Source organism: Polyodon spathula, chromosome 2 (genome assembly GCF_017654505.1).
Source record: "Polyodon spathula isolate WHYD16114869_AA chromosome 2, ASM1765450v1, whole genome shotgun sequence".
In the NCBI taxonomy this organism is placed as follows: domain Eukaryota; kingdom Metazoa; phylum Chordata; class Actinopteri; order Acipenseriformes; family Polyodontidae; genus Polyodon; species Polyodon spathula.
Genome location: NC_054535.1, coordinates 65555456 through 65571530, shown reverse-complemented (window position 1 = coordinate 65571530; position 16075 = coordinate 65555456). Strand labels below are relative to the sequence as shown.

The following is a 16075-nucleotide window of genomic DNA, read 5'->3' as shown; positions in this document are numbered from 1 at the left end:
GTTTGTAAACTTTCTTATGTTCTTCTTACCTTTCTACTGGGCTAGTGCAGTGCTCAGTTTCCAATGTCTGGTTTCACATTTTAACCTGGTTGGTTGTAAATATTTACACACATGTTATGCATATATATAAATATATATATATATATATATATATATATATATATATATATATATATATATATATATATATATATATATATATATATATATATATATATAATTTCTTTAATTTTAACTGGGAAAGCTGTGATTCTGCTTTCGATTTAAAATCCTTCCTCCTCTCTGTTCTCGATTGCTCTGCCCTGCGGCTCAGTTCCCAATGATGGCTGAATCCAAGGGGGAACTGAACACTGATGGAGAGCAAGAAGAAGCATATTTTTACAGAGAAAGGATCAGATACACTCCCGAAGAGGAGGAGAGGCTTGAGAGGAAGCACTTTTGGAAAGTTATCGATTCGTTTAGATATTATAGGTAATAGTAACAAATCACAAACACTTATATGTGCATATTCTCGAACAAGGGAAATGTATCAAAATTAGAGGGCAATAAAACATGCTGTATATATTTACAAAGTAAGACATAACAAAGGATTCAGCCGATTTTTTCTTTTTTTTTTTTTTTTTTTTTTTGCTTACTTGAACTTAATGATCATACCAAAAAAGCGAGTGGCTATAGCAAAGTGTGGAATTCGTTCGAGTCGTTTGAAAATATACCGGTACTTAGCAGTGTGTATATATTTGGAAAACCCCAAATGATTTGTACAAATAAAAATAATCTTATTTAAAAATCAAACAAGCAACTAACTGTAAAAGGTACGTTTGTGCTTTTTTAGAAGCACGTTTGAGTGTGAACAGTACCATACCAGTCGTCTTTACTGATCTAAATCAACGTAAATAAACGTTATAAAACGAAAATGTACAGCCAGGGAATCCAACGCAGATATAATAACTCGAGTACAGGTACTCATTTATTTTGACGCATTCTCAGGCTCAGTCAAACTACTGTCACTTGTATTCATCTTTCTTCTAAGGTTGAAAGATTCGTCCAATTATATTTGAGGTTGTTGGAAGTCATTTATTTTGGTTGGTGGCTCTTCAGACATAATGTGAAGGCCCATTTAGAGTTTTGTTTCATATTAAATTGCTTTTAAGGAAACGACATTAGTCATATCAGTCAGTACGCTACTGTTTTAAGTATGCTATGGGATGAGATTTAATCTTTTTCTCCTGCTAATCCATAGACATTATAAATGGTTTAATGCCACCAGCTGCAAAACCAGGTGCACGCTGAACCCCACTGGAAAACAAGATGTGGCAACTCAGTTGGGCTACTTTTGGGTAAATTATTTCAAAATCAAATATTTGTCTAATTAGTTTAATAACTTGTTATTTGGACCTACTTTTACAGAAGGTATACAGATTGATATCTTGAGAGCTGGAGGTGGGTAAAAGCTGTAGACGAGTGATCTGTTTGTTGTATATTGTATTTCTGATTGGAAACCATAAACAATCACGGATTTGTTTTCCCTTAGAATTGAAATGTTCTGCCTTAATATTACACTTCCTCATTTCATATATTTTTCCGGAGTTGGTATTAGTGTTTAGAATCAGAATACATATTGTTGCCCACCATATCAACGGTTTTTCAAGTTTCTCCTTTAAAGCAGTTCTGGGCAGCTCTGGAGATTAATCAATCCATGGACAAGCTAGTTTAGGGTGACAATTCTTGCATGGAGACTTGTGTTCAAATCCATGCAATCATACAAATAGATACATTCTGAGGTATATTTGAGGTACATGTATCTGTTTTTTATTTGCAGAGTCCATGTTCACGAGCGGGTGAGCCGTGCAGAGCGACAGTTCCGTACTCTTCCGGATCACCACCAGATGCTGCTCCCACATTTCCTCCCTAACCTGAACAAAATCCGCAGATGTATTGATCACAATCAAGAAGTCCTGCAGGCCATTGTACTCAACTGCATTCACATGTTTGAGAATATGGAGTACGGAGAAGATGTAGGTAAAAGCGTATTCTCTTCCTCTGGACAGCTAGCTCTTCCACTTTCCTGTTGCTGAGGGATGGGTAGAGATTCCCATCACCTCAATAATGCTAATTCATCCACACACAAATTGTGTAAAATAATCAAAGTGGATAAGAAAGATTACTATCTCCCATTACTGGGATATTGTACAGGTGCATATGTACTGTATGTACCTATGTCACACTTGCATCCATCTAAATAACATTTTTTTATAATGTATTAACAATATCAGAATCTGGAGATATGAGAAGATGCTTGTATGTCACACTTCCATTATTATTATGTTTTACTTATATCTAGAGAAACACTTCTTCCATTGTGGTTCTTTACAAAGTTCATTCCCAAAAGTTAGTAAGTGTATCAGAATCTGTCTGTGTGTCCGTATTTCACAATAACAGGTTTTGGTGATCTTTCTTTTCATGACACTGATTGCTGTAATTTTATTTTTATTTACAGCTGTGTTGGGGGCTGTATGTGGCATGTGGAGTCTATTTTAATGATCTGAACAAAGGCTAGATATCTCAGCAGTAGACCTGTTCTATCACACACCTCTCTACTGTCAAGGGGGTAAATATTTGTCAGTGGGTTCATAGAGTTTAGGGAAGTGGTGTGTTTAGACCACTAAAATATAAAGATTGTTGGAAACCACTTTTCAGATCTGCAAGGATGTAGTTGTGGATCATGCCTGCCCTGGAAATGATCAATGTATTGCTCTGTACTAAACATAACATGTATTTATACAGTTTTATGTTGTAATGGTTTACACACAGTCTCTTTGGGTATTGTTTTAAAAGTAACTGGGTTGAAACATGAATGTTGGTAACTTAGAATTATATTTAATCAATATTTAATTAAATCCTAGGATGATTTAAAGAAAATACGTCCATCCTCTACGTTTGACATGGATAAGTTGAAATCAACTATCAAACAGTTTGTGAGAGACTGGAGTGAAATTGGAAAAGCTGAAAGGGACACCTGCTACCAGCCTCTTATCAATGAGATTCTGAGAATCTTTCCAAAGGATACATGGTATTATGGAAACCTGCCCTTCCTAGTGACATCATTTCAATTCCATTTTATTTTACAATATGTAAATTCATATTTCAGCATGTATTCAATGTGAACAGGACTGTGAAAATGTAAAGCTGGTAAATGCCTGCTTTGGGATTCAGGATCTTTCTCACCATACTCCATTCTATTACGAAAATCCCCAAATTGTGTTTACATGTAGACTTGCTTTTACACTGTTTAAAATCAGTAGGTAAACTGACAAAGCTGGTTTAATAAAGTAAGAAGGAGAAATCCAGGATCTACCGGATGACCTACAATGCTCTGGAGTGGATTCTAGAATTCTAGCAGAGTAATAGATTCTTCTTTCTTTTACAGCAACCCCCGGAAGGTGAAGATTCTTGTGCCAGGAGCTGGCCTGGGGAGACTAGCCTGGGAGATAGCCAAGCTGGGATATGCATGCCAAGGAAATGAATGGAGCTTCTTTATGCTTTTCTCCTCCAATTTTGTTTTAAACAGGTACAGTTATTTTTAAAAGGAATTCTTTATCTGTGGTTCTTGTGCCCAAGTAATGCATTCTAAAGCATATGCTTTGAACATTGGAGCTGAATCCTAATTACAAACTAATTTTATATATAGTCAATCTTGCTTAACTCAACTGGTGGATAACTCGACACCTTCGCTAAATTCGTCTTGGTCCCGAATTTTTTCTACATAAAATATATGCATCTTGCCTCAATTTTTTTATTCAACACCATGCTTAGCTCATAACTCTACACTTATTACTGGTACTGAAGGAATAAAAACTATTAAAGACTAGTGGATAACTCGACACTGTCGTTGATTGTGAATGACTTCTGACTGGAAACGGATCGTTAATTCATTTATTTGCAACTACCAAGTCCAGCTGGTTACAATGTCACTTTTTAATGAGTGAGAAGTGAAAAATTAGTTCTCGGTCAGTTGGCTTTAAAACTTCGGCTATTCGGGATAAAAAGCTTGTCAGCAGAACTTTCAAAGTGTGTGTTTTTGTATGCGAAACAATCAATGATGTTTGATTTCTGTGTGAAACTGTTTATTGTTTTTAATTCTGTGTAATGTACATTTGTTAACTTTTGCTATTTAAGCCATCAAACTAGCCAGTAACTAAAAGTATAATCAACAGTTTGTGGTTGGATTGTTTTTGTAAAAATAACGCTGTAGTTATTTTATTAATTCTTATTTCAATCGAAATATACGAGTTGTACCGAGTTTGTGCAGTACTGTATACTGCAATTGACTCATTCACTGCAGTTCTTTCAACCGTTTTCATAAGGACATTTAACTAAAAATCACCTTGTAAATACTGTAATACAGACAGTCCTCGCACTTACGACACAAGTGGTTCCTGAAAGTCGCGTTGTAAGTCGAAGCATCGTAAGTCGAAGCACATTTTCCCGTAAGAACAACGTTATAAATTGGGGTTACATGCCTGACTCTTCGGCTAGATAATAGTTTTACAAAAATGACCCGTTTTATTATACTCATGCAAATATTTATTTAACTCTTTACACTCAGCCCGGCTTGTGTAAAAGTACAGACTAGGGGCTTTCCAATGTCGTTTTGTGTGAATATGCGGTACTCCTAGTAGGCAATACGATCGCCTGACGTTAAGCCCCTCATCATGTGACAGAGTTCACAACTTAGGTTTCATTTTGTGTCCATTGCTCTCATCAGTCATTGTTATGGGCAAATTAAAGTTACATGCATTAAAAAAAAAAAAAAACTAGTTTTTATACAGTAGCATTTTTCTGATACCTTAAGCAGCAGTATATGACGACCAAGTTAACAAGTACATCATTACAGTGTTAGTGTTTTTTATTTATTTTTATTTTTTAAAACATGTACATTATTAGTATATTTCATAAAGCGGCAAACCATTGCTAATAGAGCTGCCCGATAGATGGCTGAAGTTTGTACCACCCCATGGAGATACGTGCGAGGCCCACAATGCAAATCGTATAGGACAGTGGAGTACAAATACATACAGTACAGAACAACGTGTATACAATTTCAAGTAATGAAGTTTATTTTTTACACCAAAAGTAAAATTAAATAACTGTTAAAAACATTACTATTTAATAAGATAACTGACAAGGACGTAGCTGGATATTAAGTTTATTCAGTATCTATAAAATTCTAATTTAATCTGTTGTAGAGACTATTTTGTTATAATGTTAATCCTGGTTTCACCCACGATAAAAAATGAAAACATAATCGGTAGTTCATTATTACGTTATCAAAATTCTGACTACTATAATGTTACCATGATCCAAGTAACAGCTTCCTTGTTTTATTAGTACGAATAGAAGAAATACAATCTTGAGTATAATAGATAATCTATAATAATAATCTGTCATAGATTATCACTACCTTGCGTACTTCTCCTGTTTAACTAGTGAAATATGTGCTTAACACTATATATGTATATATAATCACACAGCTAAATAATGTCACTGTTTAATAAAAATGAACTCTGTGTGTGTATGTAAGTGATCTATATATATATATATATATATATATATATATATATATATATATATATATATATATATATATATATATAATTTATTTTAAAACCTTGCTTCATATCACTTATTCTGTTATTACTTATTACTTAATTTCTTCAAAAGTGTACAGCATTTAAAAATGTAGTGAAAAGGCAGGGTGCGAGGTGCCATTTATGAACAAACCAGTTAGTATAACACGCTGCTTGATCGAATCTTTTAAATGTAGTGGGACCATGCTGGAATTAGCTTTCATTTTCAAATTAGCTTCTTGTGGTTATAACCTTATAATTTATAAGGTCATACAATACAGGATTCAGCGATAATGTGGCACACATTGCTTTTTCTAAAATCGCATTATAGGTGCGTATGGTTAGTTTGTTACCGAAATCTCAGTAAACAACTGAAGACAGATAAGAGGATACTTTCGTGCCACTTAATTTGCAACGATGAAACATAACCTGGTGAACCGTACTGATGGCATATCAAATGCTTAGATGACAGATACGGTTGCATTCTTGTAGAACTTAAGCCAGATAAAACAAAATACATTTTGACAAGGAAGTGCATTAGTTCCAAGGTGGTTTCAATAAATACTTTCTGATTTAAATACGGGCATATGTGGTAGTTTGGGTTATTCAGTCTATTTATAACAGTAGTAGTTTATTTTTAAAATTATTTTTATATATATAATTATTAGTCGAAAAAAACGCTACCAAAGACAACCATTTTGCTACTTGCTTTCTAGGCAGGTAGCAAATCCTCACTACTGCCTTAAAAAGTTAACTTCTAGCCCTGTATATACAGGTAGTGGACAAATAAAAATTGAAACGCCAGTGTAAAGTCACTTAATAGGGTGTTGGGCCACCACGTGTGGTCAGTACAGCCTGTATGTGCCGTAGCATACCAGCATCTGGAATTCTGCAAGAGGGATGCGGTACCATTCTTCTACAACAAAGTCAATCAACTCACGTCTGGTTGATGGAGGTGGAAAACACTGTCTTAGGCGTCATTCCAGAATATCCCATAAATGCTCGACTGAGAAGGCCATGACATATGGATAACAACAGTGTCATCTTCATCAAACCATTGAACGACCACACATGCTCTGTGGATGGGGGCATTGTCATCCTGGAAGACACCCCACCTGGCAGGAAAGAAATGCTGCAACATGGGGTGAAGATGATCACTCAGTACCATTAAGTAGCGATTAGCATTGACCATGCCTTCTAAGGGAAGGAGTGCACCCAAACAATGCCAAGAAAATGCACCCCACAACATTACGGCACCACCAGAACCCTTCACTGTTGGAACCAAGCACTCAGGGCTGCAGAGTTCTTTAGGTTGGCGCCACACGTGCACTCGTCCATTTGTCGAGAACATGGTGAAGGATGATTCATCTGACCATATCACATTTCTCCACTGCTCAGTAGTCCATTGCCTGTGCTCTTTGCATCACTGGACTCGTAAACGTGCATTGCTAGGTGTGGTGAGCAGTTTACACTGCAACCCGTATCCCGCTCTGTGGAGTTCACGGCAGACTGTTTTTGATGAAACTTGCTGCTCGCGGCCTAGGTTGAAATTTACAGTCAATTGATCTCCATTTGCTCGTCTATTTTGCCTTGCACTTTGAATTAATGCACAGATATCACGATCCTGGAGTCTGCACTTCCGCCCACTGTTGCCCTTTGTTGTTGTTGTCTTGCCCTCGGAGTTCCATACCGACATCACCTTAGACACCGTTGCTCGTGAAACATCAGCAAGTTGAGCTGACTTGGTCATGGAGGCTCCTGCCAGACATGCCCCAACAATCACAATCAACAATTGTCAATCAACAATCCTCTTTCAAAGTCACTGATGTCTCCTCTTGCAGCCATGCTAGCCATAATTATAAGCATCCAGGCCTGTCCAGCATTTTTATGCATGACCCTAAGCATGCTGGGATGTTACTTACTTAATTAACACAAGAGCCACACCTGTGTGGAAGCCCTTGCTTACAATATATTCGGTGTCCCTCATTTAGCCAGGTGTTTCAATTTTTTTGAAATATTTATACACTGCAAAAGCCCTTTGTTAGCTTGCCTTTTAGTACTGTACTGCAATGCAATATGTAAAAAAAACAAGTAATTTGATCCGTGATCACCCGATGCTCACCCGATTTTTCACCTGACATCAAACTCCCAGCCTACCCTGGTAAAGTTTGATGTTTTTGCAGCACACAGATGGAAATCCTTTCTGAACAACTGAACAAAGTCAACATTCTACCAGTTTTTGTTCCCCTTAATGTCAGTGTAAATGAACATTTCAAAACCAAATTAAAGTCACAGTTCAGTGAATTGTATTCTGTCATTGTCAAATATGGATTGGACGAAGGCAAGGATATTAATGAGATTAACGTGGACTTGAGAACAGTGAATGTGAAACCAATTTATGCCAAGTGGCTGATGAAGGTTGTTGCTGATCTCTCTGTGGAAATGAATGTTATGGTACATGGCTTCAGAGATGCCGGAATCAGTGAAGTTACAGTTAGTGTTAGCTATTGCATTTGACCTAGTTTTTCCCAGTTATTGCTGATTTGCTCGTTCACATGTTTTGTTTTATAGGTGCACAAAAGTCAATGATATGACCTTGTATCCCTGGATCCATCAGTTCAGTAATAACAAACAAACAGCTGATCAAACCCGGCCAGTTCATTTTCCTGATGTCAACCCACAGAGTCTCCCACACAATCCAGAGTTCACTATGGTTGCTGGGGATTTTCTGGAGATTTACACCAAACCTGGTGAGTAAAGGCTCCTGTTCAGTGTGAAAGCCTCTTGATCTTTACTTTTCCCTACATGTGTTGCAGTATACATCACTGTCTTGGTCAAGGTTGGGCTCAATTCCTGTTTTTTCAATTCCAATTCATTTTTTAAATCAATTCCAATTCCCTTTTAATCAATTCCAACACACCATCGATCTACATTGCAAATAGCAGTATTATGTTAAAATTAGCTTCTCACAGTGGCAACACATTCCTTAAATTTAAGTCTATGTTAAGTCAATTCAAATGAAAGCAGTTGAACAATCACAACAATTATTTTGTCTCTAAAATATCAATTCCAATTCCTGTTGAAGGAATTGGAATTAAGAATTGATTTTAAAAGGGAATTGGGAATGGAATTGGTCTTGGCTTATACACAAGTACAATAATTTCAAGGTAACAGAAAACTACAAACAACCAGTAAAATTATGAAATCTTCTCATCTCTATTTCCAATTCAGAACAAAAAGTTAGTCATTATGGTAGATTCTCAAAACTTTTTTTTTATCCAGAAAGGGGAAACTTACCCAGTAAAGTTAACCCAGGAATAAACCGTTCAAGCATTGAAGTGTATGTTTATAACGTATAAATGTACAGACAAACTAACATTAATAAACTAACTGTTAAACTAAATTATCACAGCCCTCCTAGACACATTAAAAATGCAGCAGCAGCTCTATATTAATTGTGAATACCTTTATAGGAGCAATATTCAAGACATGCACAAAATTATTTAACAGAATGGTGAAGCAACTCGTCAGAATGGAAAAGATCAAATTCCTCTGTGACTTGTGTCAGATTCAAACAATTTCCAACTTTTTGTAGTAAGAGAAACAGTGGTGTGCTTCTCTGTTTACATACCATTTTGTCACAATTGGGTGCAATTAAAGGAAATCAGAAAGATTGTTCTGGAAAGATTGAATAAAACAATCAGTGTGCCTCAAGACACTCACAATTACAAGTTACATTTGAAAAGATTGAATAAGCCATTTTAATTTAAGGTTGATGAGTTAAAAGGTTACAAAACAGTACTGTATCAGTCGCTAGCGGCGAGAGGGGTATTGCTACAGAACGCAGACTTGCACAGCGTCACTCTCACAGGCAGCTCACACAGGGTAGTGCTCGTAATAGACGTCATCATTATGTGCTAAGCCCGATCACATGGTAAGAGTGATGAATTTAGGTACTGTTGTGTGAAATTTAATTACTTTAAATTTAAAAGGAAGTTGATGTGGAGGTAAGTAAGACAATTACTTGAGTAATTTCAAAAGGTCCTTTATTATTTCACACACACACACACACAGTTACATACACAGATGCTATACTGCAAATAACGATATCCCTAACGGGACACGACCCAACAAGGTTACATACAAAGATTATATTAATCACAGATCAATACAATCCATGAGACGCAACTGAACTAATTCTTACCCTTCCAAGCAGATCGGGAGAGCCCTTCGACCCTGGTAAGAGAAAGCAGCTGTCTCCAAGAAAATACCGAGCAGGACTGCGTGCTAATCCTCACGGCTGACTCTCATCAGAGCAGGGGAGAACCCCGTCCTTTATAACTTACCAAGTTAGGCTTCTGCGTGCGAGAGAGTAATTGGCCAGATCGCTCCCTCGAGGCTCGGCCCTCTGAATAAACCATCCCTTTCCCTAGAACATTCTGATAAAAACAAGTTATATAAGGTACGGGTTATTATAGGGCAAGGGCACAGATGAACTCGAACGCATTTCTAGAACTTTCTAGAACACACTTTTTTTTTATTACAGGTACTAAAACTACTTTCATAACAATAACCTAACCCTAAACCTGAGGTAATTGTGAGGTATTGGACTATGTTCAGTGTTCTCCCCCTCCCACACCCTGTTTACGATCACGTGGTAGAGGTGTTGAGGGTGAATGAAGCACAACGTAAATTACGAGTTGCGCATGCATCACTACCCTGTGTGAGCTCCCTGCGAGAGCTATGCTGTGCAAGCTTTCATTCTGCAGCTGTATACTCTTGCTAGTTGTGCCAAAAAGGTGTTCTTTTAAGCAAAGTTCCTGTTTCTTTAGCCGGAGCATTTACAATGGGAAAAATCTGTACAAGGGTGTTCCTATACGTGGAGACTACTGTAGTCTTGAGTTACTTCTTTATTTTAGAATTGTAAGTGATCATTTTTCTTTGAGACAAAAATTCAGCTAAAAACATTGTAATGAATAGCTTTGAGAATCTGACCATACATGGTTGTGTTCTAGGCATTATCACTGATATTTATTTGGCAGATGCCTTTATCCATGGCAACTTACAGGTGTTACAGTGCAGGATCCATATTTAAATATAGTGTAGTTTACAGTAAGTGCTAAGGCTGGGGCAATGCCTAATTTTTGACCATCGATCTATCTTTTTTTCCAAAAAAGTAGATGCATCGACGTTATGAAAGGTTAAAAAAAAAAATACAGCAGTAATGAATTTGAAGCTGTGGATTTATGTGCAACATTGCTATTAAAGGTTTAAAAAGTTATATACTGATTAAGTTACATCAGTTTATGCATATAGTAAAAAAAATACAAAAAAGATTTAATCATTTTCTTAAAGCAAAACCCACTGATTTTTATAAAAATAAAAAGTTTAAATCGGTTTAACAACTAATCCAGAGAACAAAATAACTAGGCGTGCTACTATTCGACAATGAATATTGACATTTATTTTACACAGAATTTACCGGGTTTTTTTTGTTTTTTTTTTAATCTTTATTTTTCAATTCAAGCAGAGAGTGGGTGAAATCGACCTTTATTGTTTTTTAAAAAAAAAAAAAAAAAATGCCATTGAAAAACATCTCGTTTTGCGAAACCCCTTTATCATATTCAACATACAACAAAACCATGGTTACCAACATTCTAATTGAAATAATCTTTCAATTAGAATGCTGATGTTTATCGTATATAAATTTATTTCAGTCAAACTCATATTTCTGGGAATTCAATGTTTAATGAGCTTTACCGATTTAATATCGAAAAGTAGCAAGCCTAAACACAACTAATTTATAAAAAGTGAACACCGGCCACAGCAGTTCAGTAAATTGTCCATGGCTTATGTTTTACTTGGACACAGTTTTTCGGCTAGGCGTTTGGCAGCCTGCCTGGTGCAAGATTTGTAACCATTTTTCAAAACGCAGCTCCCACAGCAATATTTACAGGCCTTCCAATACATCTTGCATCACTACTGTACATCCACAACCATACCTGTACTCTGCTTCACTCTGATTATTAGGATCAGTTTTTATTTTATTTTATTTTTTTAAATAAAGCAACTGGTGGTACATGTTTATTTTTTATTACTGTCAGATTTTGTTTGGAGTTTTGTAGGGTCCCAGCTCATAAAATGGTCACCAAATGAGTTGTGTTACCGGACTATCCCAGACACATAGCCTGCACTTTACTTTCCTGCCGTCTTCTATTTTAGAAAAGAATTGCCAAACATCAGAAGGCATTGTATCATGGTCGATATTTGTTAACTTGCTCCGTTGCTCAACCTGAAGACTCCCGTGTAGATGCAAGCCCATCAGTAAAAAGGTGAGCTCAATCACACGCAGATTCAGTGAGTCAAACCTGAGGCAGAGCGCGGGAAACTCCAAAAATAAATAAATAAAAAATGTCCCTTTACTTAAAACCTTTGCACAGAAACAATGCACAGGCTTGACTATCGGTAATGTTCAAATGATACAATGCATTGATGGATCAATACATCGCCTCAGCCTTAATAAGTGCAAATATTACTAATAAAGTACAATATGAAACAGGATATAACAAGTTTGAATTTCAACAAGTTCTATCTAGAATGACATATTAGTTGTCCAATAGTCCACCGGCTCAGGATCCAGTTGTGCGGTGCTTAGGTCAGGCAAGTGCAGTGCATAGTAGGATGGGTAGATCAAGAGATCTACAAGTGCAGTCTAAACAGGGGGGTCTTGAGGAGGCGTTGGAAGGCAGTGAGAGACGGAGCAGTCCTGAAGTTCTCTGGTAGTTGATTCCACCGCAGAGGGGCTAGGGAAGAGAAGGAGCGAGCATGGGAGCATGGAGAGTGGAGGGAAGGCATGGCAATCGACCAGTAGAGGAGGGCGAGAAGGGGTGTAGGGAGACACGAGGGATTGGAGGAAGGAGGGGGCAGTATGGTGGAGAGTGGTAAGCAAGAACAGGGGTCTTGAACTGAATGTGAGCAGAGATGGGTAGCCAGTGGTGGGTGTGAAGCAGAGGAGTAGCATAAGGGTACACAAAAGGTTGGGTGATTACCAGATGAGCAGTAGAATTTACTTTAAAAAACATTTTTTGTGCGTTTTACATTTTTTTTTTTTTTTTTTTAATATGTACTGACAGATACATGGGACTGCATAACAACCTGCTTCTTCATAGACACTGCTCACAATGTCATTGATTACATTGAAACCATTTGGAACATTCTCAAACCAGGCGGAGTGTGGATCAACTTGGGTAGGTCATTATTGGTGCGTTGTATATGAACAGAAAGGAAAATCGTAAAACATTTTTAAACTTCAGAATTATGGCAAATCAAAAGTGGTCAGTCAACTTTTTTCACCTTGTTTGAGGTCAGATTGTATGTTGATCCATTTTTAAGATGCTTATTCTACAACTGAATTCAAATTAATGGTTTGTTGGCCATGCTGTGTCAGTTCAATGACCTTTGAAAAAATGTTCACTAAGTGCAAGTACCCACATCTCTGTATTTTTAAAGGGACTTGTTCTGACAAATCAGTGAATAATTCCCTGGTATAGTGTGTATAGATACACCTTTCAAGGACATCTTCACCTTTTTAATGCAATTTTTGAGTTAAAATTCTGTACTTTGTTTTTAGGGCCGTTGTTATATCACTTTGAAAATATGGCAAATGAACTGTCAATAGAGCTCAGCTATGAAGATATCAAGTCTGTTATTTTAAAGTATGGATTCCAGATAGAGGTAAGAATAGATATAAAATGATTGTTACAATCTTGAATATAAGCAATAAAAGACTTTTCAAACTATGGATACGTTTTTGGGGGAGAGCCAATACATTATCTCTGGATGTTTATTATAAAGTGTTTCAATGACAGATTCTCAAACAAATCTAATTTGTTGGATTGTCTATTCACTAGAAATATTTACAGTATTTACAATATTTACAACTTTACTAAGATGCTGATTTGATCAAACTTTTTCTTGCATCAATCTCAGGTTAACCTAGGATTACCCCTCAGTAACATACATCCTCTGCCATCACTGGAAATTAAAATTACAGCTAGTATAGAATATGAATTAGTTATGGAATCAAATTGATAATGCAATTTTTCCATGTATATTTAAAAAGGTAAGAGTGACGTACAGACAGATAGATGAACGGATGACAGATACACCCCCTATATTCCCAGAATCTCATATTAAAAACGTTTGCTAAAAATATTTACACCAGGTTTCATGACAATTGGATGAGTGGTTATCCAAAAAAATGTCTAAAGTGTAATACATGTACTGTACAAAAGAACACCTTCACTGTATCCCCTTCGCAGGAGATTTCATCCCTAGTGGAGGACAATAAGTGGTTGATGCAGTCCAGGCAGATCCCCTGGTATTGTAAAATGTAAAATCTGTGGCTGCGATGCCCACTGTTCAGGATAATTTCACTAGCTTTTACTTGAGTAGACTGAATAGTTTGTACTCATTTATAATGAAGATACAGCTGGATTTACCTTACACGGGGTGGCTGTGTAATGTATATACTTGTCTGTTTTTGTTTAGGCAGCATATAATTCTTCTTTGTAATTGTTTATTTCTTTTCTTTCCTAGGTAGAGAGAGACTCTGTTCAGACAACATACACAGAGAATGACCATTCCATGCTAAAATACCTCTATGACTGTGTGTTCTTTGTTGTCAGAAAACCAGTTAAACATTTACTTCCCAGTGGCTTCTCAGCAGAAAACAGCAGACAAAAACAGGAATCCTAACAGCATTGAGAGTATGACATGACGACACATACACTAAAGTAGTCAACCCCAGCAGGAACAGTAAAGAAAAGGGGGAAAACTAACATTTGGGACGTTTTTTGTTGTTGGTGGAATCGATATGCTATCCCTTGGAACTTTCTTGGTTTACTATTGTTGTGCACATAAGTCTACAGAGGATCAGCTTGAATTGTCAATCAAATGACCAATCATAAATTAGTTTCACCTTTGGTAACAATGTAGAAGCTCTGGTGCCTTTTGTTATGTCCACAGCCTACATAAACTTAAACAAATATGAATTTTTCATGTCATTTTTGAGGTTATTTTTATTTTGTAAAAAAAAAAAAATTATTTTAGATTGCATTATAATTGGACATTACCTCAGTACTTTTCAGTACTGTTCACTTATCAGCTGCATATTTGGTTTTCATCAGAATCCTAATATACTTGCAATAAAGGGAATGCAACTCTTTATGAATAATTCTTAAAAGTCCAAAATGGAATGTGTTTGATTATTCTTAAAGCACGGTGTAAACTGTTTTTAAAAAATACTTTTTCATGACATTATTAAAATCTATTTTATCCAGAAAAAAAGAATGCCTTTGTGGTATAAGTATTGCAAATGCCTCTTTCTCTTACGGTATTGACCCTAGTTTCTACAACCTCAGATAGCTAAAGGGCCAAAGTAATTAGAGCTTCCTTCTAACCAAAACAGTTTAGAAAGGCAAAAGAAGCACTATGTATGTAGTGTCTCCCCAGAGCGGGTCCAGCACTGCATGTATGATATAATGAACTGGGGGGAAGCAGGTTGTTTTGAATAACCCATACCATGCATGTATAAACCATACAGTAACTGTATTTTAGAGGGTTATTGCATAAATAAAGCTGTTCATACATTCCTGCATTTTACTGCAATAAGGAATCTTGGGGATGCTCTAAAACAATCCTGGCAGGGTATAAATTAATCAAATCAACCACTTAAGGCCATTAACGTGCTGGTTAACATGAAACTGGATTGTATTTGTAATAGCAAATGTGACAATTTGTTGATGCTGTCTGTAGCATGTTGTGCTTGGAATTCAGCCTCAAAAGCCAGCATTTTCATGTGCAAAGCAATTGGTTGCCATGTAAATTTACAATTTTGTGTTTGGTTCAAGAAATGGCATCAAGTTACACAAATACAATAACTTTAATACAGAAATATTTTGCCATTACAGGGTTAACATTGAAAAATGTGATCCTCACATTCAGTTGTTCTATTATTTGTATAGCCACAGTACTGGGTCTCTATATACAATATAATGTGTGTATTATGTTATAGATTGTGATTCCATACAGTAACATACCTTCATAGGAAAGAACTGTAAAGCTTTTTGTACGTCAAACTAAAATGCTCAAATAAAATGTGTTTTTTTCAACACAACTTTTTTTTTTTTTAATGCAAGCTGATTTATAACCAGTGTGAACACATTTAATGATATGTTTTGTAATAATAATACTACAATTTTAAAAAGTCCGTTTTTAAGTTCAATTAAAAAAAAAAGGCAGCAGTGAGCGCACAACCACCTTTTTTAAGGTTTGTAAATTAGCTAGGTTACAATTTTTTTGAATGTAAATTTGCAGTTTTACAGATTTAACACTACAGAAATATATAGCTCTTTTTTGAAAGACAATTTAAAGCATACACCCTTAAT

The 16075-nt window shown here is 36.2% G+C and overlaps 1 protein-coding gene across 2 annotated transcripts; it reads left to right on the top strand.

The window, feature by feature from the left end:
- Positions 1–322: 322 nt before the first annotated feature.
- carnmt1 (carnosine N-methyltransferase 1) lies at positions 323–15780 on the top strand. 2 transcript variants are annotated; one of them, XM_041226786.1, is made up of 9 exons: positions 384–471; positions 1241–1337; positions 1820–2015; positions 2904–3070; positions 3428–3568; positions 8199–8377; positions 12761–12874; positions 13258–13361; positions 14226–15780. In XM_041226786.1, the coding sequence occupies exons 2-9, from the start codon at positions 1309–1311 to the stop codon at positions 14382–14384; spliced, it is 1089 nt and encodes a 362-aa protein (XP_041082720.1). In that variant the 5' UTR covers positions 384–471; positions 1241–1308; the 3' UTR covers positions 14385–15780. The 2 variants fall into 2 exon arrangements, with proteins under 2 accessions (XP_041082710.1, XP_041082720.1); XM_041226776.1 differs by lacking the exon at positions 1241–1337 and having other exon boundaries at positions 323–471.
- Positions 15781–16075: the final 295 nt, after the last annotated feature.

What these genes read in the sequence shown, in the direction of transcription:
- carnmt1 (XM_041226776.1), top strand. Translation starts at nt 323, where the DNA reads ATGGCTGAATCCAAGGGGGAACTGAACACTGATGGAGAGCAAGAAGAA. An exon ending in GATTCGTTTAGATATTATAG is followed by an intron (nt 472 to 1,819) that starts GTAATAGTAACA and finishes TTTTATTTGCAG; the next exon opens with AGTCCATGTTCACGAGCGGG. An exon ending in GGAGATTTACACCAAACCTG is followed by an intron (nt 8,378 to 12,760) that starts GTGAGTAAAGGC and finishes ATGTACTGACAG; the next exon opens with ATACATGGGACTGCATAACA.